The sequence below is a fragment of the Guillardia theta genome, assembly GCF_000315625.1.
Source record: "Guillardia theta CCMP2712 unplaced genomic scaffold GUITHscaffold_11, whole genome shotgun sequence".
In the NCBI taxonomy this organism is placed as follows: Eukaryota; class Cryptophyceae; order Pyrenomonadales; family Geminigeraceae; genus Guillardia; species Guillardia theta.
This window is the reverse complement of record NW_005434663.1, coordinates 454,858-476,718: the sequence shown is the minus strand read 5'-3', so window position 1 is coordinate 476,718 and position 21,861 is coordinate 454,858. Positions and strand designations below refer to the sequence as shown.

Genomic DNA, 21,861 nt, shown 5'->3' with positions numbered 1-21,861 from the left:
AACTACGTCTCTGAATTCCGCTCGTACCTTCCTCAAGGTCTGTGGATTTTATATCACGTGGGATGTCACAATGAGAGCAGAAACTATCAGAGAATTTGCTACTTCATCATGAAGTCAATACAGGAGAGATTCCATTTGGAGGAGAAGATCCCCAAGTGTACGACCCCCCAGGAGTGGCAGAAGGAGCTGACGGTTTGGATCAACATGGCAGCCAGCAAAGGAAGGGTCGTGCTGATCATAGACGGCCTAGACCAGGTGGATGATGAATTCGGAAACGCTTTTGACTTGCAGTGGTTGCCAAAATTCTTTCCAGCAGAAGTGAGGACAGTCATTACTTCCTCTCCGGGGGCTGTTTTGGATTCTCTTCTATCTAGAGGTTGGCCGTATTACGAGCTTGGCTTATTCGACAAAGGAAGGGATTGGGTATCGTTGGATCTAGAGACGAGAGCAGAGATTGTGGAGAGATATGTTCTCCACAGAAAGTACAAACCGATGGACCCTGTTACTGTGAACTCCATGCTCGAGCATCACTTGTCTGGCAACATTCTCTTCTTGCTTCAGCTTGCCGACGAGCTGTGCATCCTGGACCAGGCTGGAAGATCAAGCGAAGCAGCAGATTACATGCTTTTGCTACAAGCACAGGATCTGGTTTCGTTCTTTGACTACGTATTGTGGAGATGGGAGCAATACTTTGACGCGCTGCATTCAAACTTTCTTAGAAGAGTTCTATGCATCATCTGGGCCAGTCGTTGGGGTATTGCTGAACAGGAGATTCTGATCATCTTCCAAGACATTTCAAGGATAAGTTTGAATCACTTTTTCTCAACAACTCGAAGTTGTTGGGTTTGGCACAATGGGATGGTGAATTTCTCCCACCAACTCTTGCGGAGTGCTGTGGAATTCCGTTATCTTCCATCAAAGGTGGAGAAATGTGACATGCACAGAAAGATAGCAGGATATCTCCGTACTCTCACGCTTGGACGAAGACGATTGGAGGAGGAAGCCTGGTCTCCATCACCTCATTTCAACTTCATTCACTAACTTGTTTTGTCAGGCAATGGATGAATGGGGAAGCATGGCTCGAACTAATCTCTACCATCAACAATTTCACTGCCTTCCACAAACTCTCGGATGAGAACAACGCGCCCTACTCTCTCGACCTTCGGAGGTTCTATAGATCCGTCGACCTGCACCTGGATGCGGCACACGGCTTGCTCCAAGGGATCAAGAACTTTGAGAAGACCCACCCTGAGCCCTCAGAATTTCTTGAGATTGCTCAGCGGCTCGCAGACTTCTTTGCAAACGTTGGGAGACCCTTGGAGGCGTCAGAGATCTACAAGAAGATGGTGGATCAGCCCAAGGACGTGGTTGAATCCAGCTTGGCGATGCGGATGCGAATCACGGGCCTGCAAGTGTCTCTTGCCAAGTTGTACCGGGCGAGGTGGAACAACGGGGAGAGAGACTTTGCTCTCATGAACACGGCGAGGTCATACCTAGAGCGCGCGTTCAAGAGCTACTCCGACCTTCTCATCGCGGCGGAGGACGTGTATGAGAACGTCAGGGCTCAGAAGGACCTTCCTCAGTCGGAGAAGGATCTTGCAGAGAGTATCCTGCAGGAGACGAGAAGCGAGTGAGAATATCATGAGCAGGGCTTTCTGTTTCCTAACTCTGCTTGCAGTTTCACGGACGTGCTCGGCATCATAGGCCAAGTCTGTGTCAGTCAAGGCGATTACGAGTCTGCAGAGTCCTATCTCTACCAGGGGCTGAAAGCTTGCGAGAGCTTCAACCACTCGAACCATCCGTCGGTCGCCATGATCACTCAAGGCCTCGCTGAGCTCTACTTTCAGAAACGAACCTACGACAAGGCTGAGGCGATGGCTCGGCGGACAGTGATGATCCGGCATATCTGTTATGGCTGGAACCACCCGCAGTACGCCCATGCGCTGGCAACACTTGCTAGCGTCCTCTCGGCCATTGGCAACGAGTATGAGTCAGAGCAGCTCATGAAGCGTCAGGCAAAGATCCTCTTGCTGTATCCCGATGCCGCCACCCACCAAGAGCCTGTGCCCGACCGCACATATGGGAACGAGCTGGAAGGCACAACTCCATGGCAGGGACCAGGGGGCAGCGGCAAAGGCAGAGGGATTCTCAAGTCATCGTCCACCTACGCCATAGCGAAGGAAGCAGAATCTTCTGCATCGCTGAATGCATTGGAGGCGGAAGATTGATGAGCACTTTAAATGTATACATGGACAAGATCTGTAGATAGAATAAACCTGAAGTTAAAGATTCGCCTGGCATCCTATGCTGTCAAGCGTTTGATATAAAGGATAGACGTTGCTCAGCAGCCCCATGGGCTCACTGCATATCTGATACAGCGACAGTCAGCTGCTAGACTTCGCTAAGAATGTCTCACCTGCGGCCATTCTCGTCCATGGTGCTGGTAAAATTCCGCACACGACTTGGTGGAATAGCGGATGATGATGTTATCAGATGATGGGGAAAGGAAAATGCCCTCATCAGACAGAATGAAGTTGGCTCCCTGCAAGCTATGAGCGAGAAATTTCTTGTCAGGATTTCTGTTTTACCTCGACGGAGATGTTTCGAAAGATTCCAGTGTTGATCTGCAAAGGAATCAGGAGGGCTCGTAATGAAGAGCAAAAGCACCGGAATGTTCGATGGAGTTTGCAAAGATGTGAGGTTCAGGTCTTTAGGGAGTAGAGCGGAAAAATCCCTCAAGACATAGCATACATTTGGAAGGCATTGCTGAAGTTCAAACTGGAAGGCATGACTTGCGTGTTACCACCAGACCTATTGGGTAGAAAGAAGATACCTGGCAATCAGTCTCTCCAAACTGGATCAAAATGCGACCGAACTTGTTCTCTCCGTTCAAGGGGAGCACAGAGCAAGCTTCATAGGGCTGAAGATCTGCCTGTGAGAACGACGACAGGCTACAACTGCGATCTGTTCTGTATCGTTCTCGAATCAAGCCACCAGTTGCTGCCTCGGAGAAAAGAGCAGAAAAGCTCAAGACGAGCAAGCAGACATGACGTATCGTCATGTGCATGATGATGCTGGTGATGACGAGCCAAGTCTCACTGGCCCGTCAAGTCTGCAACCATCGCCAACGCCCTTGTGCGCATTTTAGCCACTGAAACAAAGTTTACTCAAATCCTGAAGCTAGAGAAAAACGCAGAGTCGCGGTAATTATGCTTCAGTTGCTGCCTTTTTTTGATGAGTAGAAGCATAACGGTTGCCTCAGACTGCCATGTCCTGGTCTTGCTTTCTGCCCCCTTCGCCCTGATCAACTTCCACCACCTCATTCTCGTTCGTCTCTCCACTGCCAGCAGTCTCGGTCAGTCCTGCAAGTCGCATGCTCAACGCCGAGGGTTTCAACTGAATGAAGCTCATCATCCCCGGGGCAGCCGCTTCCTTACCTACAAAGCTGATGCAGTTCTCCCCCTGACTGCAGTGACTCGCCGTAAATCGAGTGACTTGTTCAATCTCTTAGTGTGAGAATGGCCAACATCGATCCTCGCGCTAAAAACACTGTTGATGTACATAATGCAAACGATGATCCAGAGGTCATCAGGATTCAAGCTGATCTCGAGTTGGTATGTTATCTTTGTTGTATACCTTTCCAGATCAGAATCTCCTCGCGTTTCTCGCTCTTTTGTTCTTCCTTGATCCAATTTCTTCATCTGCGATGCACTCAGAAGCATTCTTCTTAATCTGTGATGCAATCAGGAGGATTCTTCTCCGGAAAGGATGAGGCTGATGAGGAGGCAGCTCATCGATGGTGTATGTGACTGTGACAGTTGTCGCCGTCGGAGGTTGTGGATCGCAGTCAGGCGCGCCCACAAGATTGCTGCTGAACTGCAGCAGGTGATGAGCAGCCACGGCTCCCCTGTCGATGTTGAGATCCAGACCCTGACCTGCATGCCAGATGGAGGAGTTGGATGAGATGGTGAAGAGAGCGTACCAAGGCAACTCGAATGCGGTTGTAGACATGATAGAGAAGTATGAGTTTGCTGCACTGGAACATCAGGGGGGACCGATCATGGTGTGAAAAAGTTGTTCCTGCAAGGGATGTGTCTCATGGAATCATGAAACAGATCACGGGGTGTGCAGTCTGCGAGAAACTCACTCAAGATGAAAAATGTTATCATTGCGGTCGTGAGCCATGGATGATGACGATGAAGAACTTTGTGAGATGCCTGATATATTGTCTATGATCTCTGAAATTTGTCAAACACCGTACAGATCAAATCACGGAAAGATTTGAGCAAATTTCCCAGGCAAACTCCTTTGGCAGAGGACAACATCCTGGTTGTAATTGAAATGACACTTGGTGGCAGATATATTTGTTTGCCTGTGTTACATGCAGCGGCATGGGGCGGGAGCTATGATCTCGTAGAAAAGATCTTGAAGTATGACTGCGACGTGAATCAGCAAGATGCAAGCAACTCTCTGCACGTTCGTTCCAGCTGCTGACGATGGTCGTGACAGATGATGGGGTGCGTTGCACTCCATTGGGTGACTTGCAATGGTCACACGGCGGCGAGCAAACAAAAGCAATATATGTCAACCGCTGAGCTGCTTCTCAAGTCTGGGGCGGATGTGACGATTCCAGATAACGGCGACAAAACTCCAATCGAACTGACGCTTTCACCTTGCCCCGTTGTAAGATGCTGACAGAGCATGCAATACGCGATTTGACTTTGTTGTACAGTTTAATGACATGAGATTGACGATCTTGAAGCATAAGAAGAAGATTCTGAACGAGAATCTTTTGCAATACTGCCAGGTCAGAAGATTTGCTGAATGAAAGGTTGTAGGTGAATGAGATACCATTGATCTATTACAGGAAGGGAATGCTGACCTGGCGATGAGGATGCACAGAGCTGGAGCAGATCTGGGGTGTGGGGACTGGCTGAATGATACTCCATTGCATGTTTCTGTTACCTTCGGACATATCGTGTTGGTATGTGGGAGAGGCAAATTCTCGGGAGACTGATTTGCTCGTGGTGCAGGTAGAGCGATTGTTGGAGGCTGGAAAGATAGAGAGAAGATTGTTAAGCTTGCTGGACGCAAGGAGCGTTGATGGCTTGACTCCCATTGATACAGCACACAAATGGGGGTGACGCAAGGTCTGCAACTTCTCTTGAACTCACATCATGTTCAGATACCGTCGGATTGCTAGCATTTTACAGCGAGAGCGTCAAGAGCAAGTTCTCAAGGACATGGTTTCTCGCATCACGCAAGATGGGACGACGACTATCAATGCCAAAATCCCACCAGAACTTCGAGGAACGTTGCTAGGGCATCAGGTCATGACTGATTCTCATGCACCTCGATTGAAGTTTTATTTAGGTTGCCAAACAACTGAAACAACAACAAAGCCGTCAGAAGAGAATGGTTGGCAATGAACTCTTGGACAAGGTTCAGAGCACTTACGCTGAGCAGGTCAAACTCCTACGTTTGGAGCAAAGGATGAACAAGAAAGGGAGTATTGAGAAGAAGCCACTGGAGATCCAGAACAAGAGCAGCCAGCTCTGTGTAATCGCATGAGGAACAAATCACATCTGGTTCATCGAATTCTTTATTACGTGTGTTAATCATCCTTTCAAATTGACATCTTTCATCGATATAATCTGTGTAGAACAGGAACGCAAGGGGAGGGGAAGGGGAAGGGGAAGGGTATGAAGGAAGAGTGAAAGGGAAAGGGTTTTAAAGGCATCAAACTATGATGGACACTGAATTTCGATGGGAAGAGCGAGGAAATCAAGATCGCAGCCTTCATCCGGTGTCATGGGAATGCACTCAACCTTCGGGGTCTTCTGTGTAAAGATAGTTCGCCGTCTGCCATTTTCGGTCAACAGGAATCGAGCTGTTTTTCCACATGCGCTCTTGAAAGGATCATATGAAATGTTGTTCAGCTTCTTCTTCAGTCCTACAGTGTTGTTCAAGAGCTCCCACTTGTTGTGAAAGGAATACAGTTTGGTCCTCATTGCATGCCTGTTCTTGGGTCTCCTCTCAAGCAAACTTGGGCATTCTTGTGAATCATCTGAACTTGAGTAGGATGAGGAGCTTGAGTAGCTGAACTCGTGATCAACTTGTAAAGAAGCAATATCCTTTAGGAGGTCTTCCACATTTTCCAGGCCCTCTTCATGCAATCCTTTGGTTGACTTCATGGATCCATAGTTGATTTGAGTTTTCATATCCTGAATGTCTTGTGCGAAAATCGTTTCGAAGGGCCTGGGATCTCTTTATGGATTAACACCGAGTTCCTCAGGCTTTATCGTAAGATGCTATTTGTATCTGAATAGAATCGCCCTATTCCTTGTCACGAAGGGCTCAATGGATGGGAACGATTACCAGGCGGAATCTGGCAAAGGATTCGGAACAGTCTGGAAGATTGTCTACGCACGCAAGCCGAGAAGCAGATTCGTAATCAAAGTGCGAGTATGGAAGCTTGATTGAGGGGCAGGGAGGAAGAGGCTACTGTTCTTGTAGTGATGTACGGGGAAGGGAGTGCTTGTATGAGAGGACAGGGCTTGTATATTGAGAGGAAGGGGGGGATTGCAAGGGATGGTTTAAGAGGGAGTCGGTGGAGATTTATGCAGATACCGAAAAGATAGTCTTTCACTTTCTGTACATTTCGAATAAGATATATTTCGAAAATGATGACACAGTGACTCCTAAATCGTTTTAAGAGTTTTGTGATTCAACCGAAAGAAAACTTTTCGGTACTGATTAGCGCCCTACCCCTTGCCGAACCTGCATGGTTTTCGACCCTGTAATGGCTACGCATGAAAGCTGAAAGCCATATTCAGAATCAAACTTATGTACATAATTCCGATATATCAGGAGACAATTTGACAAAATTCACATGTAAATTCCGCCAACCTGGATTGTGCCTGCCTAGATTTTTCGCCCTGGACCCCCCGTTCTTTTAAAACTCTGTCCGCAAAAAAGGGGGGGTTGAAGCTTTATAACACTAGTGACCCGTGAAACTAGTAGGAAGATCCTCGAAGAGGATGAAACATTGTGGACCGGTACTGTCATCTTCTTAGTACCCCATGATACCCCAAGGGGGTAGATTTGAATGTCACAGAACCTCTGGGGGCTCACCATACAAAGTTTATAACATATTAGGGAGATCTTCATATGATCGAAGATTGCATCGATTCGAAAGCGAAAAATCTCTCCACCAACGATTTTCTTCGAAAACAATTGTTTTCGTTTTATTTTATCCACCCCTTAGAGCGAAAGAGCCCTGTTTTGGTTTGTAAAGGCACAATGATTACCACCCGGTCACATCTATGACCTTTCGTCTAGAATGTTCTCGTCAAAATTTAACTAAAAGTTTAGAAGCAGTCGCTGACTCGACTGTTTGCAAGACTCGAGAGTCGCTACGGCCGTAAACGCACCCTCTGAGTCGAAGTATACTCTTTTTACTCAAAGTTAAGTTAAAAATCAGTAAGAGGACAATCAGGAGACTAGAGGAGCGGCTCAGCTTGACCGTCGCACAGCGGCCGCCGGCCCGGCCTGGTACCGTGTGTGCCGCCGGCCGGGCCGCCCGGCGGGCCGGGCCGACCGGACCGACTGCTGCGGCCACTGAGTGTCGGACCGTTCGGAGTAGGCACCTCACTAAGCACTGCACAGCTGCCGTTGGAGCACACAACGGGTACGGTAGCAACGGCGAGGGACGCCTGCCGCCTGCACGCGGAATAAGAGTGAGATCATATTGGCATGCACACGCCTGGTTGCCTCAGTATGGCTCACTGCTCACAGTTGATCACACCAGCAGGAAAGTCAGTCGGACAATTATCATGGTTATCATCATGAGCCTGAAAAGATTTGACCGACGGTAGAATCAGAGATCAATTCAACACCCTGGCTCTGAAATGGTTGCAGAGTAGAATCGTTTCTTCAATTTAATGATTGAGTAACCTGCCCGTACAACTTCATATCTTGATTTTCTAGGCCAGCATGGGAAACATTGATTTGGACGTTGTAAAGAATGCCCCGTCATGGTCAGAGGGCATCAGAAGGTATCAAGAACAGAAACGAGAGCATCCAGCAGGAGGAGAGACGCGCAAACCGCAGTATATCACAAAGTTTTTAATGTCAAGGCAGGAAGCAATGGTGAATCCAATCACACAGAAATTCAATGACGATCAAACCGAACAAGTTGTCAAGCGAATGGAAGAGACCTCCATTGCAAAGACATTGAACAGAGCTTGGGACACACAACTTTTTCGTGAACAACATTTCGATATTGTCACGCAAGCAGCCAAACGTGGTCACATACATGAAAAAGTATACAAGCAAATCTTGAAACCTCCATCACTGGTTACTGCTACACACACGGACTATAATATCATCAGTGGCAAAGGATTTCATGAGCATCACTGGGCACCGCTTGACAGGAGGCCTCCGAGACCAGCTTCACCGCAAAAGAAACAGCAGTTCTTAACTGCGCTCAATCGTCCGCGCGAATACGATATTTTGACAAACCAATACACCAAAAATCATGAAGAGAGAGCAAAGTGGGAAATGGACCGTAATAGAGAAGAAATTGTGCAGAAGTATTGGGAAACAAGAAACTTCGATGCAGTTACGTGTTCATTTTACGACAAGGATAAAGAAGCTGCCTTCCAAGAGCACATGAAGGATAAACATTTGAATCAAGGATCGAGTGCAATCAACAAACTCCCTCCTACTCTGGCTGCAAGTGAAAGTTTGATGTATGACATCTGCACTGGTGTTGTAAGAGATCCTGTGCGACTCCAACAGATAATTGATGCTGACAATTCCATCCTCCACGCTCGGGCAGGGAAGATAGAAAAAGAGAAGTCTCTTAGGGTGAGTCATGCTCTGTCTTGTTCCTGTTTTTTAACATCAGTTTGTGCTTGCAGGAAAAATCGATTCAGAAAAACCAATTGTTTCTAGACCGCAAGCTTGCAAGGATCGCACATGAAAGATATGCCAAGACAGTGGCGAGGGGGTATGATATAGTCAACCTTGCAGATTACGACACCGTGGGGCATCCTCCGTTTCCGCAAACCAAAGCAAGAAAATCTCTATGGGAATTTCACGAGTCCCTAAGGAATGAAACAGCACGGACGCCTGAGCCACATTGGAATAACAGTTTCCAAAGTGTTGAATCGACCAACGCGGGCAATCAAAGAACTTCAACCATTCCAAGCCGTCTCGACTTGTCTGCATTAGATAGCAGGAAATCAAAACCGCAGACCGCGCAGAGTGCCAGTCACGGCGGAACAGACCGAACTCGATCGACTTCACGGGCTTCTAGTTTATCGAGCCTGAGGGTGAGGAGTGGCGGATTCAACAGAGATTGAAAGCTAGTTAAAATCATGACCAATCAGTAAGAGCTTTATATCTGTGCGTCTGAAGAAACGCCACCTCTATCACTCGTTCATCCCTGACTCCCGCATTGTTCACTTCAGCTGCGCGATGTCGACAGTTCGTCTGACAGACTCTTCATCAGCGATAGTGGGCTATCTCTATTTGCAATTGAATCTCGACGGGGGGGGGTGAGGGTAGGGTGATTCAAGAAGGGGTTCATTTACATGGTTTGAATGACTAAAATAGGGTACTATAACACCAGTTTGGCTCTGATATGGGGTGGGGTAGTCAGCAGGCGTGAGAGGATCGCATAAGAATGCTGGGTGGGGGGAGCAAAGAAACATTAGATTGCAAGACAAAGATGCTGTAAGGTCAGGTGCTCAGATACTAGAAACATGTTAAACTGGACCAAGTCCACAGGCAGGATTAGCCTCTGATCCTATAGTGCTTGAGAAAGTGTAAATCAAATCCAGTGCTTGTTCAAGAATTGAGCTGATTGATGAAGTTTGTGAAATTCTTCCATCTTCCGAATGTCCTGACATGCTTTTATCAGGGGGTTGATCTTTTCAATATTGTATGCGGTCTTTTCGCTTTTGGTCCCTGGCAAGATCGCACTGGACGGCTGGCAGACTTCCCGCCGTCCTTTCCAGAACGTTGCTCCCGCCTTCTAACCTTGGATTGCGAGCACCAAATGATCCATCGTTGTCACGCCCTTTGTTGGGCTCCTTCCCATCATTGCCTGCTATCAGACTGAACAATGTGCAGTGCCTGAACGCGATGTCTGTAGCTTCAAATCTATGCATGTCGCTTGTGGGGATGACTGCTCGTTCAATGCTCCTACCGATCTCAATTCATCTTCAGGTGAATGCTACATGCCTTCTCTATCATCTTTCTTTGTTCATTTTTTCCTCCAGAACGGATTCCAAGTTCGTTGGTCTCGTGCTACCAAAAACCCCAAGTGGTGGAAGACCAAGCCTGGTCTGGGCAAACCAGGAGGCAAAAAGCTCAAGACACACAAAGGAGCGAAGAAGAGATTCATTGTCACTAGGATGGGAAAAGTTGGTTACATGCCCAGTGGCAAACAACATCTCAACTACAGTATGAGCTCAAGAAAGAGAGCAAAGCTGAGGCAGCGAAGGTACCTCAACCCTACGCAGGCGAAAATTATTCGCAAGCTCTTGCTCATGGACCGTCGGCCAAGAAACATTCGTGTGCTGCAGGCTGAGCCCCTGAAGCTCCGCGAAGCTCCTCTGAGTGATGAAGAGTGGGAGGCCATGAAAGTGCAAATCGCAAAGAAATCAAAGTCGAAATGTTAGGTCGCAGCAAACACAGCGATAACGAGGCGAGTAAAGATGCAGTCATTCTGACATGATGAATGGGCTCGTGAGTTAGGAAGCCGGGTTGTTGGACGTGGGACGAGTGGCTGCACATGAGCGGTAGCCCGCCGGCCGCCGCCGCGGCGCATCACTGAGTTCGTCATGCCAGGATCAGAGGCGAGTCACCCCGATCGATCGACCGGTCACAGAGTCAAGGAGGCTCGACCGTCCGTCCGAAGTTCGGCAGACTTGAGTCACCGCCGGTCAGCTCAGCCTGAGCTCAACGGTTGCCGGCTGCCGGCCCGCGCGTGGCGTGGCGCCCGGCCGCGCCGCCGCCGACCGGACCGGCGGGCCGCGTGAGTCAATCAGCCTGGCAGTGTACGACTGTATATTTGACTCATAAAAGGCCGGAGCAATTTATTGCTGCCCTTCTTCATTTTGATATCTGTATCCTGGAGCGAGCTGGTGACTCCATATAATATAGATAGCGCACCATGGCGGGGGTTGGCGAAGCAGTGGACGAGGCGCTGATGGCTTACCTCAAGGATGTGGATGAGTATCAGACGAGCATGGCAGAGGTGGTTGCTGCGTGTAAGGCTGGGATGTTGGAACTTGCAAGAGCGAGAAAGAGCATGGGGTTCAAAGGATGTGCTGTGTCGCAACTCCAGTACCCCAGCCGAATGAAAGCTTCTAGGAAAGTCGTCGTCAAGGATGAGAATGAAGGAGAGGGCATACTAGCAAACAGTGATAATGATCAATTTTGTGATGGGAAAAGAATCTTTGTCGAGGCAATAGAATCCATTCCTGAGCAGACGGAGGACGAAGACCCTGTCTTTGTGGATCCTATCAAATGGTTTGGGGTCCTGGTGCCAAGCAGCTTGAGAGTATCACAGAAAGGTTTTGTCAGAGCTGTAGAGGTAAGACTTGAGTCTGAAAACTCATTTGTCATCTAATAGCCTGAACTGTGACAGAGCGCAGCCGCAGCTTCTGCTGCGTACATCAACATGAAGAGGGATTATGCGAGGTACAAGCGGATGGTTGCGAACAAGTGTGAAGATTCCTGCAGGTTTCGTCATCTCCTCAGCAGCAAAAAGAAAATCACAGAATAATAGTCCAGAGAGCAGGAGAAGAATGTAAAGTAATGCTACATAGGCGTTGTTTGGATCTCTCCACGGCACCATTGTGCCTCCGTTGTCTCGCAATGTTATTTATTTCATTGAGAATTCAAAAGGAAAATACATCTAAGAATCAGAAACATTACATTCATATATACAACAAAATTTGAAGATCAGCCAACATTCTCCAGCGGACAGAAGACGTGATAAATGTAAAGACGTGATAAATGCAGCTAAGCACGTGAGCGTAAAACAATCATCAAATAACGAAAACACGGCAGATGTTGGGGAGACAGGCAGCAGGCAGAGAGATCGAGAAAAAAAGACAGAGATGTAAAGATAGGAATCGCAGAGACGACAGGCAGACAGTCGAAGGCAGCTTTCACTGTTTCCTTGACTTGAGGTTTGCTGTCGAGAACGCATCACGTTCCACCATCATATCGTTTCTCCTGAGCAAAACATCATGAACAACAAGTTGACAATCTCAACTCACATCCTCCACTCGAAGCGCGCTTTCACGCTCGGGATGCTCACCCTGCGCAAAGTTAACAGGGGAGAAAGGAACGGAAAAGCAGGCAACTAGGAAGGGGAAGAGGTTTGGAAGCGCGGCAGGGAGCGGAAGATTCTTGCCTATTGTCAAAGGATGGGAGAGAGTTGATGACGTCATCCTGCTTCTGAACTCGAGAGTGGTGCAGCCGCCAGATGCTCTCCCCGCTGTTTGTTTGCGCCCTCCCCTCGATCTGAATCCTCTGCTCGTCCCTGTTGTACCGTTCCAGCCGCTTCCTCCATCGCGGAGAGTGGATCTGTCGGAAACTGCTGGTGTTGTCGTTCACGTCGAACGGATAATTCACGTTTTCACGTCTCTTCCTGAAAGACTCCAGCTGCAAGCAAAGGATTCTCAGTGAAAGAGAGTTGACATGTCAGAATTTCCGAACTCACCTTCATGAACTCCAGCATGAAGCCGTAATCCACCCATCCCTGTCTGCCATCATCCAGGAGCTTCCAAAACTCCTCAAACGTCTCGTCGTAGGAGGGAACTTTCTGATGTACTCCCGCGAGCTTGAAGTGAAGGTTTAGATCGCTCTTGGAGATTCTGCCAACCATACGTGTGAGAACAAATAGACGTTGGAGCAAGGAAGGTGGGACCTTGACGCAAACTGGTTGGATGTGGAGAAGAAGAATCGTTGAGCAACAAGTGCCAGCGTCTTGCAGTTGGAGCTCAGACCAGCAGGAAGATCGGGCAAGTCGAAGTCAAACTTCTGGCTTCTGTCGTGCGAAGAATGCTCACGGGATCTTGATCCTGCCGGCGTCATCCTTATCTCCCTCGAATCCTCGTCATGCCTTAGCGGCACCGAGTGCTCTGAGCTCTGCTCATTGGACCTCGGAGTGATCTGATGAATCGGATGCTCGGGAGTGGAAGGGAAGAAAGGAGACCTGCCCAGAGAGAAGTGCCCGCCGTCAGGATAGTTTGTCCTCATACCCATGTCCGGTGCATAGACCCCCCCGCGCATCCTGATGGAGGACGAGTCCTCGTTACCGATCTGCTTCCTCTCCACCAGCAATTGGTCGTAGTGACTCCCTCTGCTCTGCTCAGATCGCTGCTGATGCTCAGTCATCACTTGAGCTCGAGAGCCCCAGCCAACGACGACGTGCGATGAGGTGGAGGACTCTTTGGCGCTGCTCAGCGCTGCTGATGAGCTAGATCTTGAAGCTTGCCGATCATCCGGGCTGGGGTAGGATGAAGAATTCTTTGCGTTGGGCGATTGTTCCGGTGCTGTTTGCGGAGAAGTTTGGAGCTGCATGTAGCTGCCCTGCAGGATCGGGTTGTATTTGCGGGAGTTGTAAACTTTTGAATCAGACGAAGACGAGCTTGATCGCACAGACAGGAAGTCAGGCCTGTTGATGGTCAAGTCTCGGCCCTTCATCCAAGGAGACGACATGCTGATCTCTGTCTGCGGCCAGTCTCCTTCACAGGTTCATCACCGCCTGCAACTGTGAGTCAACGCAAATTCAACTTCACCACTTGATGGAAAGAAGACAACAGCATTCAGAGGGAGTGCATGAAGAGCCAGGGCGGCACAAGAGTATGAGATCATCACGAGCATGGCGGCTGGTCAGCATATCAACACAAAGCAGTGCGGACGGGGCGGCTGGTATGCAGCGACAGCCGCGGCATAGCCAGGACAGTTAGTTTTGCTGCCTTTCGAATCTCCTATTTCCGAGGGTATTGAAGGAGCAGAAAAAGGTGCTGCCCTCCAAGGAGGGCGGGTACAAGAGGGGGGCGATGAAGATGGGACGACGATGGGCAGGGACGGCGATGCTATGGCTGCATTGGAACATAGCAGGTGAGAGAAGCAGCGAGCAAGAAGAACGTTTCTGACATGCCGGCTGCTTGCAGGACTGACTCACTCCGAGTGCTATGTGCATCAGGCCAGCTGCTTCGTATCTTCAGGAGTAGCGACCTGTGCCGGGCGATCAAAGTTTGTCAGCCTCAATCCGAAGCTCTCAGGAGGAGGATCACTATACCTACAGAAGGTGAAGGGGCTCGGATGCAGCCAGTCAAGAGCGTCTTGTCGGGGTCTCTTAGTCTTGTCCCTTGCTCTCAGCTCGAACGAGACCGACTCTGTCCTGTTGGCTCCTCAGAACGAGGGCATACAGCAAGCTAAGAGCCGATCCCCTGAGTCATGGCCTAGTGGAGGAAAGAAACCGCTGTTCCGAGCGAGACGTCGGAAGAGCCAACGGCAAGAGATTCCCAAGTATGGCAAAGCGATGATCGTATCGCCCTCGCAAGAGGCAACGGGAGTAGTCATCTGGCTTGATGGACTCGACTATGGTGATGGGCCAGCGAGGTGGTCAAAGCGTCTCAAAAGGCTGGGTCTGGACTGGTGTAGACTTGTCTTGCCGTCGGGCTACGTGGAAGGAGAGGAGAAGAAGAGTTTCTGGAAGCGGGAGCGAAGAGCATGGTTCGACGAGACCAGTGACGAAGGCCTGTATTCAACCTTGCAGTACATTCAAACGTTGGTTTCGGTTGAGATGAAGAAAGGAATCCCCTCAGATCGCATCATGATCGGCGGGTTGGGACAAGGAGCCACGGTCGCCATGCTGGCCGGCATGCTGCTGTCTGCGAGGCTAGCTGGGGTCATTTGTATTGGAGGGCAAATACCTGAGACGATCGCGGGCCTTCCATCAGCAGAGTCTTTCTCCACTCCATTCTTCTTCTTCCGCTCCCCCGATGACTTTCTAGCGCAAGAAGCCTATGAAACTCTGAGTCACCTGGGAATGAGAACTGAGGTTTTCCCTCCCGACTTCCAAACGGGCGGCTTCCGAATGAGCTTGTCGCGGTGGACCCGGCGGTGGAGGCCCTGGGGGTCGAGATGCCGAGAGGCTGTCGAGGACTTCGTGCTGAGAGCGCTTCCTGAAGATGTTGAGGCCATCCCAGAGATTGACCTGATGCTGCAAGACGGGAAGGCAAGGGCAGGATCAGGTTCCAACCAAGGGATTGGTCTTGCTCGGTTCCAGCGCTTTGTTCCTCTGTGGCAACTGCGCCCAGCAGACATCAAAGACATGTCTCTGGTAGAGGTCCAGGTAGTCTGCAACTTGTTGAGCTGTGAGATGCGTGAGTGCTTGTCCTAGGTGTGCATGCAGTACCATGGGATACGGTACGATGATGTCAGCAATGAGCGCGAAGCACGGGAAAGGCTGTTTGCAGCTGCAAAACTTGCTGGCATGAAGAGAAACAATGCAAGGGCTGAGAAAGATTTCTCGGGTATTTTTCCCTATCCCAAATTTCCCTGTCAGTGATGTACTTGGTTCAGTTGGAACTGACGGGTATGATGACGGGGAGGCCGAGGGGTATCAAGACCCCTCTCGGGTAGTTCAGAACATCGCAGATCGAGCATGGTTTATGGGCAAGGACATCGCTCAAGGTCTCGGATCTGCGGTGCAGGACGAGGAGATCCGTCGCGACATCTTTCAGAAGGCGTGGAACGCAGGAGCGACAGCCGCAAAGTTTGCCACAGAAGCAGCAACTGATGAGGATGCGAGATCGAGGGTGAGAACCCAGCTCCCGCCGACCTCTAGTGACTGAGTGACAGGCAGCGGAGTCTTTCGTGAGAGCTGGGAAGTCAGCTGCGGACTACGCACGTGCTAGCTTCTCCAACCCCGAGGCGGCAAGGAAGATCGCTGAGACGGCGTGGGAGGCAGGACGAGCTGCGGCTGATTACGTGCAGACAACAGGGAGAGATGTAGAGCTCCATGATGACGTGACTTGTTGTCTCATGTTCTTTCAGGACAACGTCTCCTTCCTCTCAGCAGAGGAATGGTATGACCGATACAATCGCACAGGGTCTGCTGATGTGGTAACACTTGATGTTCCCCGATCTGGTTGAGTGACAAGTTTCTTTCCTTCTTCGCAGTATGGAGAGTCCGTCGACTACTCCCTCGAGGAGGAGCGACAGCCTCGAGGAGTACAAGAAAACATCTACTACAAAGACGACCCGCTTGGCACTGACGATTACCGCACTGCCGTCGACTCCGCCGCGATGGGCATCGGAGATGCAGCGAGGAAAGGCGTAGGATGGATCAACAGCATCTTCCAGGACCCTTCAGACTTGCCGGGTGCTGGTCGAGGCTTCGATCAGCAGCAAATCCCTCGGCAGCCTCCGCCCCGTCCTTATCAACCCCCCCGAACTGTTACCTATCCTACTCAGAGTTATTCCACTCCGGACAGCACGCAATTCAGCTTCCGTCAAGACCCCGTCTCTTCCTCCATTCGCACGGACATAGCAGCATCTGGCAGCCGATCCTGGCCTCGTCCAGCGCCTGATCCCTTGCAGGAGCGCAAGTCTGGGGACCAGGCGATACCAGGATCTGGGCCCTTGCTCTGCTTCAACTTTAAGATCTTTGGTATGATTGAGCAGCGGAGTTTCGGGGCTGCTATCGCGTACAAGGTGTGTTCCCTTTCCTCATTCTGCAGCTACGTGGTGAAGCGAGTCTGCAGGCAAGCGAGCTAGGAATCAGCGGGTCATGCACCATGACAGGAGGGGAGGTGGAAGGGAAGGTGGAAGGGAAGGTGAGCTCGAACTCTCCTTTGCTCCTCCCTGTCTCATGCAAATTTTTCAGTTTGAGCAGGCGGAGAAGTTCATCCAGTGGCTGTGCTCCGTCGGAGCTCCAGGGAGCGTGATAGAGGGAGCAATCATTGAGAACCAAACTCGGGGAGAACAACGCCAATTTCAAAGCTTCGATCTCTCAAACTCTTGAGAATAAAACCAACTCCAATCAACCATCTAGCCTCGTCTCCGTTGCTATCCTAGTTGATCCTTGCAAGATCGTCCAACTTTCCCCTCCACACGGCAACTCCCTCGGGTGTCGTCCCTTCCCCGAAGATGAGCTTCGTGAGATCTATGAACTCGTGGGGGGTCAGGGACTCCGGGCGTCGAGTCCCCAGCTCCTCGGGGAGGACGATCCCTCTCTCCGTCACAAGGGCCTTGAGGCTCTGCAGGATGGACGGTACTTCAGTACAAGAAAAACGAACAGCATCAGATCCTACCTGTCTCAGCATCTTCCTTCGCATCTGGAAGGCGGACCGGAGCACCGTCCGGAGGTTGCACTCGTTGATCCCAAAGGAAGGACGCTCCTTGGGGAAATCAATGACGACAAGAGCCGAGTCAACGTCGGGCTGGGGCTGAAAGACGTTGGGGGGGATCTTGAAGGCGATCTTGGGGGTGCCGTAAAGCTGAGACACTACGCTAAGGATCCCGTAGGGCTTGCACCTCGGCTCCGAGACCACTCGCTGGGCTACTTCCCACTGCATCGTCAGCACGGCTCTGCGGATGTGCGGAGCAGCATCGAGGATGGAGAACAAGATCTGAGAGACGATGTAGTAGGGCAGATTGCCGATGACAGAGATTTGGTCTCCCGCCGCCCGATTGGCCGACAGTTCCTTCCAGTCAACATCTAGGACCGAAGAATGAATGACGGAGAGTTCAGGTAGCTGTCCTGAGAGGTACTGCACCGACCGCTGATCTATCTCTATCGCTGTCATCTTTGGGTAATGCTGCAGCAGCATTGCTGTCAGCGCTCCCTTGCCAGGCCCCACCTCGACGACACTTCGCCCATCCTCGCTCTTATCCTGCAAAGACTCTACAATGCGTCTAGCAACATTCATATCCACCAAGAAGTTCTGACCCAGTGATTGTTTGGCCTTGTAAACACTTGCAGACTGACTTGGTGTCTTGAATTTCTTCGAGGTCGACTCGCTTTCGATGTCGCTCCCTTGCATGGTCGTCAGGAACGCCAACGAGGTCCTTCGAGCAGTGACTCTCGGGATATTTCGCATGAGCAGACCAGGGATCCTCATGAGAGGAGGGGACAAGAGCTTAGAGGGAGACATACAGGATACGAATGCGGGGCCGGCCGTGTTCCGATTGCAAGAGCAAGCGCTTGAGGTGTGAGCCAGCAGCGAGGACGAGGCGGTGGCGGGAGGGAGCAGGAGAAGGGAGAGGAGGAGAGAGGAGGTGGTCGTCACGAGAAAGGAGCGGAGGAACGGATGCCTGCCTGCCCCTTTCGTTGCTCTGCCAGCGCCTTCACTCGACATGCGGGAGGGGCCGCATTGACGTCTAGCAGAGCGGAGGCTAACGCTTTGTTTTACTTAACGTATTTGAGTAATGTTTCTGAGCGTTACAGACAGTTACGATTTTGAGCTTTCGAAACTTGGCGGGAATGGTGGAGGAGCGAGGGAGCAACATGGGAATGGTGGTGACGATCGGCCAGTGAAGAAGGAGACATAGAGAGCTGTCCGCTGAATCCTCCGCCTGCTCTCGGTGGCTGCGCTGCGGGTGCCCAAGGCTGTTTGGGAACGAGCAACGTGGAAAAGATGCAGAGCAAGAACATCAAGGCAATCGATGCCTCGTCTGTGCATCGGATATGCTCGGGACAGGTCATTCTGGATCCATCATCTGCTCTCAAGGAGGTGGTGGAGAATGCAGTTGATGCTGGAGCAACCAAGGTTGATGTCAAGCTGAAAGACTACGGGTTGGAGGTGATCGAGGTGTGCGACAATGGTTCGGGCATCTCTCCGGGAGACTTCGAGCTTCTGGCCTGCAAGCACACAACTTCGAAACTGAGGAGGTTCGACGACCTCAACAGTCTCACCACCTTCGGTTTCCGCGGCGAGGCTCTGAGCTCGCTGTGCGCCATCTGCGAGAAAGTGACGATAACCACGAGAACGGCGAACGAAGTGATCGCCACCAAGTTAGAGTATGACAAGAATGGCAAGCTGCGGGGCTCTTCGACGTGCGCTCGAGAAGTTGGCACTACAGTGACGCTGGATACGATCTTCAAGGCCCTTCCTGTGAGATACAAGGACTTCCAGAAGAACAAGACTCGAGAGTTCCAGAGGCTGACAAGGAGGCTGCAGGCGTACGCGATCATTCACAGTGATGTCCGCATCACTTGTGTCAACCAGACGCCCAAGGGGAAAGCTTCTGTATTCTCAACCCCTGGGAACAACAGCATGTTGGACTGCGTCACCAGCATCTACGGCGCAAAGCAAAAGGACTCTCTGACGGCAATCGAGCTGAGGGGTGAACATGTCACCTGCTCTGGGTACATCTCCAAGGCCAGCTCGGGATGTGGTTTGAGCTCGGGAGACAGGCAGTTTCTTTACCTGAATAAGCGACCTGTCGATATCCCTAAGTTGTCCAAGGCGATCAACGAGGTTTACAAGATGTACAACATGCACCAATATCCCATCTACTTCTTGAACATTCAACTGTCGACAGACACCTATGATGTGAACGTGACCCCCGACAAACGGCAGATCATGTTTCACGATGAGTCTCGACTCATTGAGTTCGTCAAGGAGAACCTTCGGAACCTGTTCGAGCCTTCGCGTAACAACATCCCGTCTGTGCTGCAACATTTGAATAAGAAGAGTGCGAGTAGCAAAGATGTTGAGCAAGATGATGTTGAGCAGGAGGGGGTTGGGGAAAAAGACACAGGAGAACGAGGAGATCGTGAGTCCCAGGAGGAGACGAGGGTGGAGGAGGCCAGGACGGTGGAAGGCGATGCGATCGACCTCCCTGACAGGACAACAAGGCAACCACGGTGTGAAGAAGAGGTGGAGGAAACAAGCGCAAGCAATGAAAGAACTCTGTCGGAGGAGAGGACGGACGATCCAGTACGCAAGGACCCACATGTTGTGAGGGTTGGAGATGATGACAGTGAGGAAGAGGCCAACCAACGGAACTATGTTGACCGGCAGAGTGCCCAAACGCCAACGGTTTCCAAAAGCAAGACCCTCTCCTCCTCCTCCTCCTCCTCCTCCTCCTCTTTCCCATCTTTTCAAAGGACACATTGAGACCGAGCAGCTTTGACAGCGCACAGCGGGGCTCGAAGAAGCAAACGCATCTGCTGCAGAAGGAGATCGAGTTTCCTCGGAAGACATCGCGCCCTGAGAGGATGTTACAGAGGCTGAGGGGTAGCGACGAGCGCCGAGGCGAATCCTCCGACGAACTGGAATCTTCGAGCTCTCGGCGCAGACCCGACGAGACCAGCCGACGAATCTTGCAGCGCAAGGCCGACATGGAGGAGGAGGAGGAGAAGGAGGAGGATGAGTTGGTGACTTTGACTGGTGAGTGTATCCTTGTGATATAGCTGATTGTTGACTGGTGTGTGCAGCCAACAGCGAGTGTAGAACTCCTACATCCGAGGAATGGGCGCAGAGGATCGAGGGAGAGGGCGAAGCGGCGGAGGTGGAGGAGGAGGATGGGGAAGGCAGGAGGGAGGAAGAAACTTCGATGGTAGACGTCGATCAACCGGAGCCGACGGGAGAGACAACGTTGCAGGTTGAGGCAGATTGGGAAGCAGTGAAGCAAAAGCTGCGCAAGGATGCAGAAGAAGGTTCAGAGGCTACGGAGAAACTCAAGAGGGAAGGGCGGAAGAGGAAGAGGAGGAACTACGAGGACGCGGTGACAAACCTGCACGAGCGGGTGATCTCCAAGAGCGACTTCACCCGCATGAAGATACTCGGCCAGTTCAACCTAGGCTTCATCATCGCTCGACTCGACTCCGACCTCTTCATCCTCGACCAGCACGCGTGCGACGAGAAGTACAGGTTCGAGCTCCTGGAGCAGACGACCAGCTTGAAGAGTCAACCTCTCGTCGTGCCCAAGGAGCTTGAGCTGGAGGTCAAGCTCTCTCCTTTCCTTCAGTCTCTTCCTTTCGTACTCACCTTCACCTGATCCTCCTGACATCTGACCTCCTCGCCTCCCCTTCCTTCCTCCCTCGTTCCCATCCTCTCCTCGTTCCCATCCTCTTCCCTTCTCTGTGGTCGTTCGCTCTCACCGTTGCTGCAGGCTGCAGACGAGATGCTCGTCCAGGAGAACCTGGATGTCTTCAGGGCCAACGGCTTCGAGCTCAAGATCGACGAGGAGGCGCCGCCGACGAAGAGGGTGAAGCTGACGTCCATCCCATTCAGCAAGAGCACAGTCTTCGGTCCTGCCGACGTCCATGAGATGCTCTGCTTGATGCGCGAGGACTCGGGCTCTGCCCAAAGGTTCTCCTTCTCCTCCTCCTCCTCCTCCTCCTCCTCCTCCTCCTTCTCCTCCTCCTCCTCCTCCTTCTCCTCCTCCTCTACTCTTTGCACGCCCCCCTTCAAGCTGCTGACGATGCCCTAGACCTTCTCGAGTTCGGGCTATGTTGGCGTCTCGAGCTTGCCACTCGGCTGTGACCATCGGGAAGCATCTGACAAGACAGCAGATGCGAGTCATCGTCGATCACATGAGCAGCATGGAGCAGGTCAGTGCCCGTTCTCTCTGTGTTCGTCCTTCTAAATGTCTCCTTACCGTCCTCTCCTTCCTGCTCCTCCTACCACCTGCTAACGATCTCCTCTTTCTCCCCCCCTCTCCTTTTTTGCGCTTGATTGTTCAACGCTGCAGCCTTGGAACTGTCCGCATGGGAGGCCGACCATGAGACATCTCTTCGACTTGGCGGAGGTGGAGGAGGAGCATGAAAAGTTGATCTACGAGGGTCCAGCTGTTGTGCGATGAAGGGTT

General features: G+C 51.1%; 12 protein-coding genes across 12 annotated transcripts; 8 read left to right on the top strand and 4 right to left on the bottom strand.

Moving 5' to 3' along the window:
* Positions 1–1,453: 1,453 nt before the first annotated feature.
* On the top strand, positions 1,454–2,291 carry GUITHDRAFT_92624 (hypothetical protein). Its single transcript, XM_005838425.1, has 2 exons — positions 1,454–1,630; positions 1,679–2,291. Exons 1-2 carry the CDS (start codon positions 1,473–1,475, stop codon positions 2,226–2,228), a joined length of 708 nt encoding a protein of 235 aa, XP_005838482.1. The 5' UTR covers positions 1,454–1,472; the 3' UTR covers positions 2,229–2,291.
* Positions 2,283–2,764, bottom strand: GUITHDRAFT_102767 (hypothetical protein; the record flags this gene model as incomplete). The annotated part of the gene is made up of 5 exons (XM_005838424.1): positions 2,283–2,369; positions 2,417–2,542; positions 2,589–2,624; positions 2,668–2,708; positions 2,752–2,764. 5 exons carry the CDS (start codon positions 2,762–2,764, stop codon positions 2,283–2,285), a joined length of 303 nt encoding a protein of 100 aa, XP_005838481.1.
* A 496-nt stretch (positions 2,765–3,260) lies between these two features.
* Positions 3,261–4,424, top strand: GUITHDRAFT_150922 (hypothetical protein; the record flags this gene model as incomplete). Its single annotated transcript, XM_005838423.1, has 6 exons — positions 3,261–3,614; positions 3,748–3,885; positions 3,947–4,063; positions 4,116–4,208; positions 4,264–4,298; positions 4,359–4,424. Coding segments are annotated over exons 1-4 (427 nt in total), but the record flags the coding sequence as incomplete, so codon positions are not given.
* On the top strand, positions 4,404–5,595 carry GUITHDRAFT_150921 (hypothetical protein). Its single transcript, XM_005838422.1, has 8 exons — positions 4,404–4,458; positions 4,510–4,683; positions 4,733–4,807; positions 4,868–4,984; positions 5,034–5,140; positions 5,186–5,330; positions 5,374–5,418; positions 5,467–5,595. The coding sequence occupies exons 2-8, from the start codon at positions 4,510–4,512 to the stop codon at positions 5,569–5,571; spliced, it is 768 nt and encodes a 255-aa protein (XP_005838479.1). The 5' UTR covers positions 4,404–4,458; the 3' UTR covers positions 5,572–5,595.
* A 134-nt stretch (positions 5,596–5,729) lies between these two features.
* Positions 5,730–6,536, bottom strand: GUITHDRAFT_150920 (hypothetical protein; the record flags this gene model as incomplete). The annotated part of the gene is made up of 1 exon (XM_005838421.1): positions 5,730–6,536. A coding segment is annotated over exon 1 (398 nt), but the record flags the coding sequence as incomplete, so codon positions are not given.
* A 1,169-nt stretch (positions 6,537–7,705) lies between these two features.
* On the top strand, positions 7,706–9,414 carry GUITHDRAFT_85007 (hypothetical protein). Its single transcript, XM_005838420.1, has 2 exons — positions 7,706–8,871; positions 8,925–9,414. Exons 1-2 carry the CDS (start codon positions 7,996–7,998, stop codon positions 9,366–9,368), a joined length of 1,320 nt encoding a protein of 439 aa, XP_005838477.1. The 5' UTR covers positions 7,706–7,995; the 3' UTR covers positions 9,369–9,414.
* An 833-nt stretch (positions 9,415–10,247) lies between these two features.
* Positions 10,248–10,691, top strand: GUITHDRAFT_102764 (hypothetical protein; the record flags this gene model as incomplete). Its single annotated transcript, XM_005838419.1, has 1 exon — positions 10,248–10,691. The coding sequence occupies one exon, from the start codon at positions 10,248–10,250 to the stop codon at positions 10,689–10,691; it is 444 nt and encodes a 147-aa protein (XP_005838476.1).
* A 494-nt stretch (positions 10,692–11,185) lies between these two features.
* GUITHDRAFT_102763 (hypothetical protein) lies at positions 11,186–11,936 on the top strand (the record flags this gene model as incomplete). Its single annotated transcript, XM_005838418.1, has 3 exons — positions 11,186–11,608; positions 11,663–11,728; positions 11,844–11,936. The coding sequence occupies 3 exons, from the start codon at positions 11,186–11,188 to the stop codon at positions 11,934–11,936; spliced, it is 582 nt and encodes a 193-aa protein (XP_005838475.1).
* A 1,077-nt stretch (positions 11,937–13,013) lies between these two features.
* On the bottom strand, positions 13,014–13,792 carry GUITHDRAFT_150918 (hypothetical protein; the record flags this gene model as incomplete). The annotated part of the gene is made up of 1 exon (XM_005838417.1): positions 13,014–13,792. A coding segment is annotated over exon 1 (721 nt), but the record flags the coding sequence as incomplete, so codon positions are not given.
* A 298-nt stretch (positions 13,793–14,090) lies between these two features.
* Positions 14,091–17,065, top strand: GUITHDRAFT_102761 (hypothetical protein; the record flags this gene model as incomplete). The annotated part of the gene is made up of 9 exons (XM_005838416.1): positions 14,091–14,151; positions 14,205–15,379; positions 15,440–15,572; positions 15,622–15,857; positions 15,901–16,050; positions 16,096–16,164; positions 16,222–16,755; positions 16,806–16,877; positions 16,928–17,065. 9 exons carry the CDS (start codon positions 14,091–14,093, stop codon positions 17,063–17,065), a joined length of 2,568 nt encoding a protein of 855 aa, XP_005838473.1.
* A 49-nt stretch (positions 17,066–17,114) lies between these two features.
* On the bottom strand, positions 17,115–18,086 carry GUITHDRAFT_65961 (hypothetical protein; the record flags this gene model as incomplete). Its single annotated transcript, XM_005838415.1, has 2 exons — positions 17,115–17,300; positions 17,355–18,086. The coding sequence occupies 2 exons, from the start codon at positions 18,084–18,086 to the stop codon at positions 17,115–17,117; spliced, it is 918 nt and encodes a 305-aa protein (XP_005838472.1).
* A 594-nt stretch (positions 18,087–18,680) lies between these two features.
* On the top strand, positions 18,681–21,855 carry Pms1 (Pms1 mismatch repair mutL; the record flags this gene model as incomplete). Its single annotated transcript, XM_005838414.1, has 6 exons — positions 18,681–19,715; positions 20,486–20,525; positions 20,612–20,994; positions 21,163–21,362; positions 21,484–21,604; positions 21,745–21,855. The coding sequence occupies 6 exons, from the start codon at positions 18,681–18,683 to the stop codon at positions 21,853–21,855; spliced, it is 1,890 nt and encodes a 629-aa protein (XP_005838471.1).
* Positions 21,856–21,861: the final 6 nt, after the last annotated feature.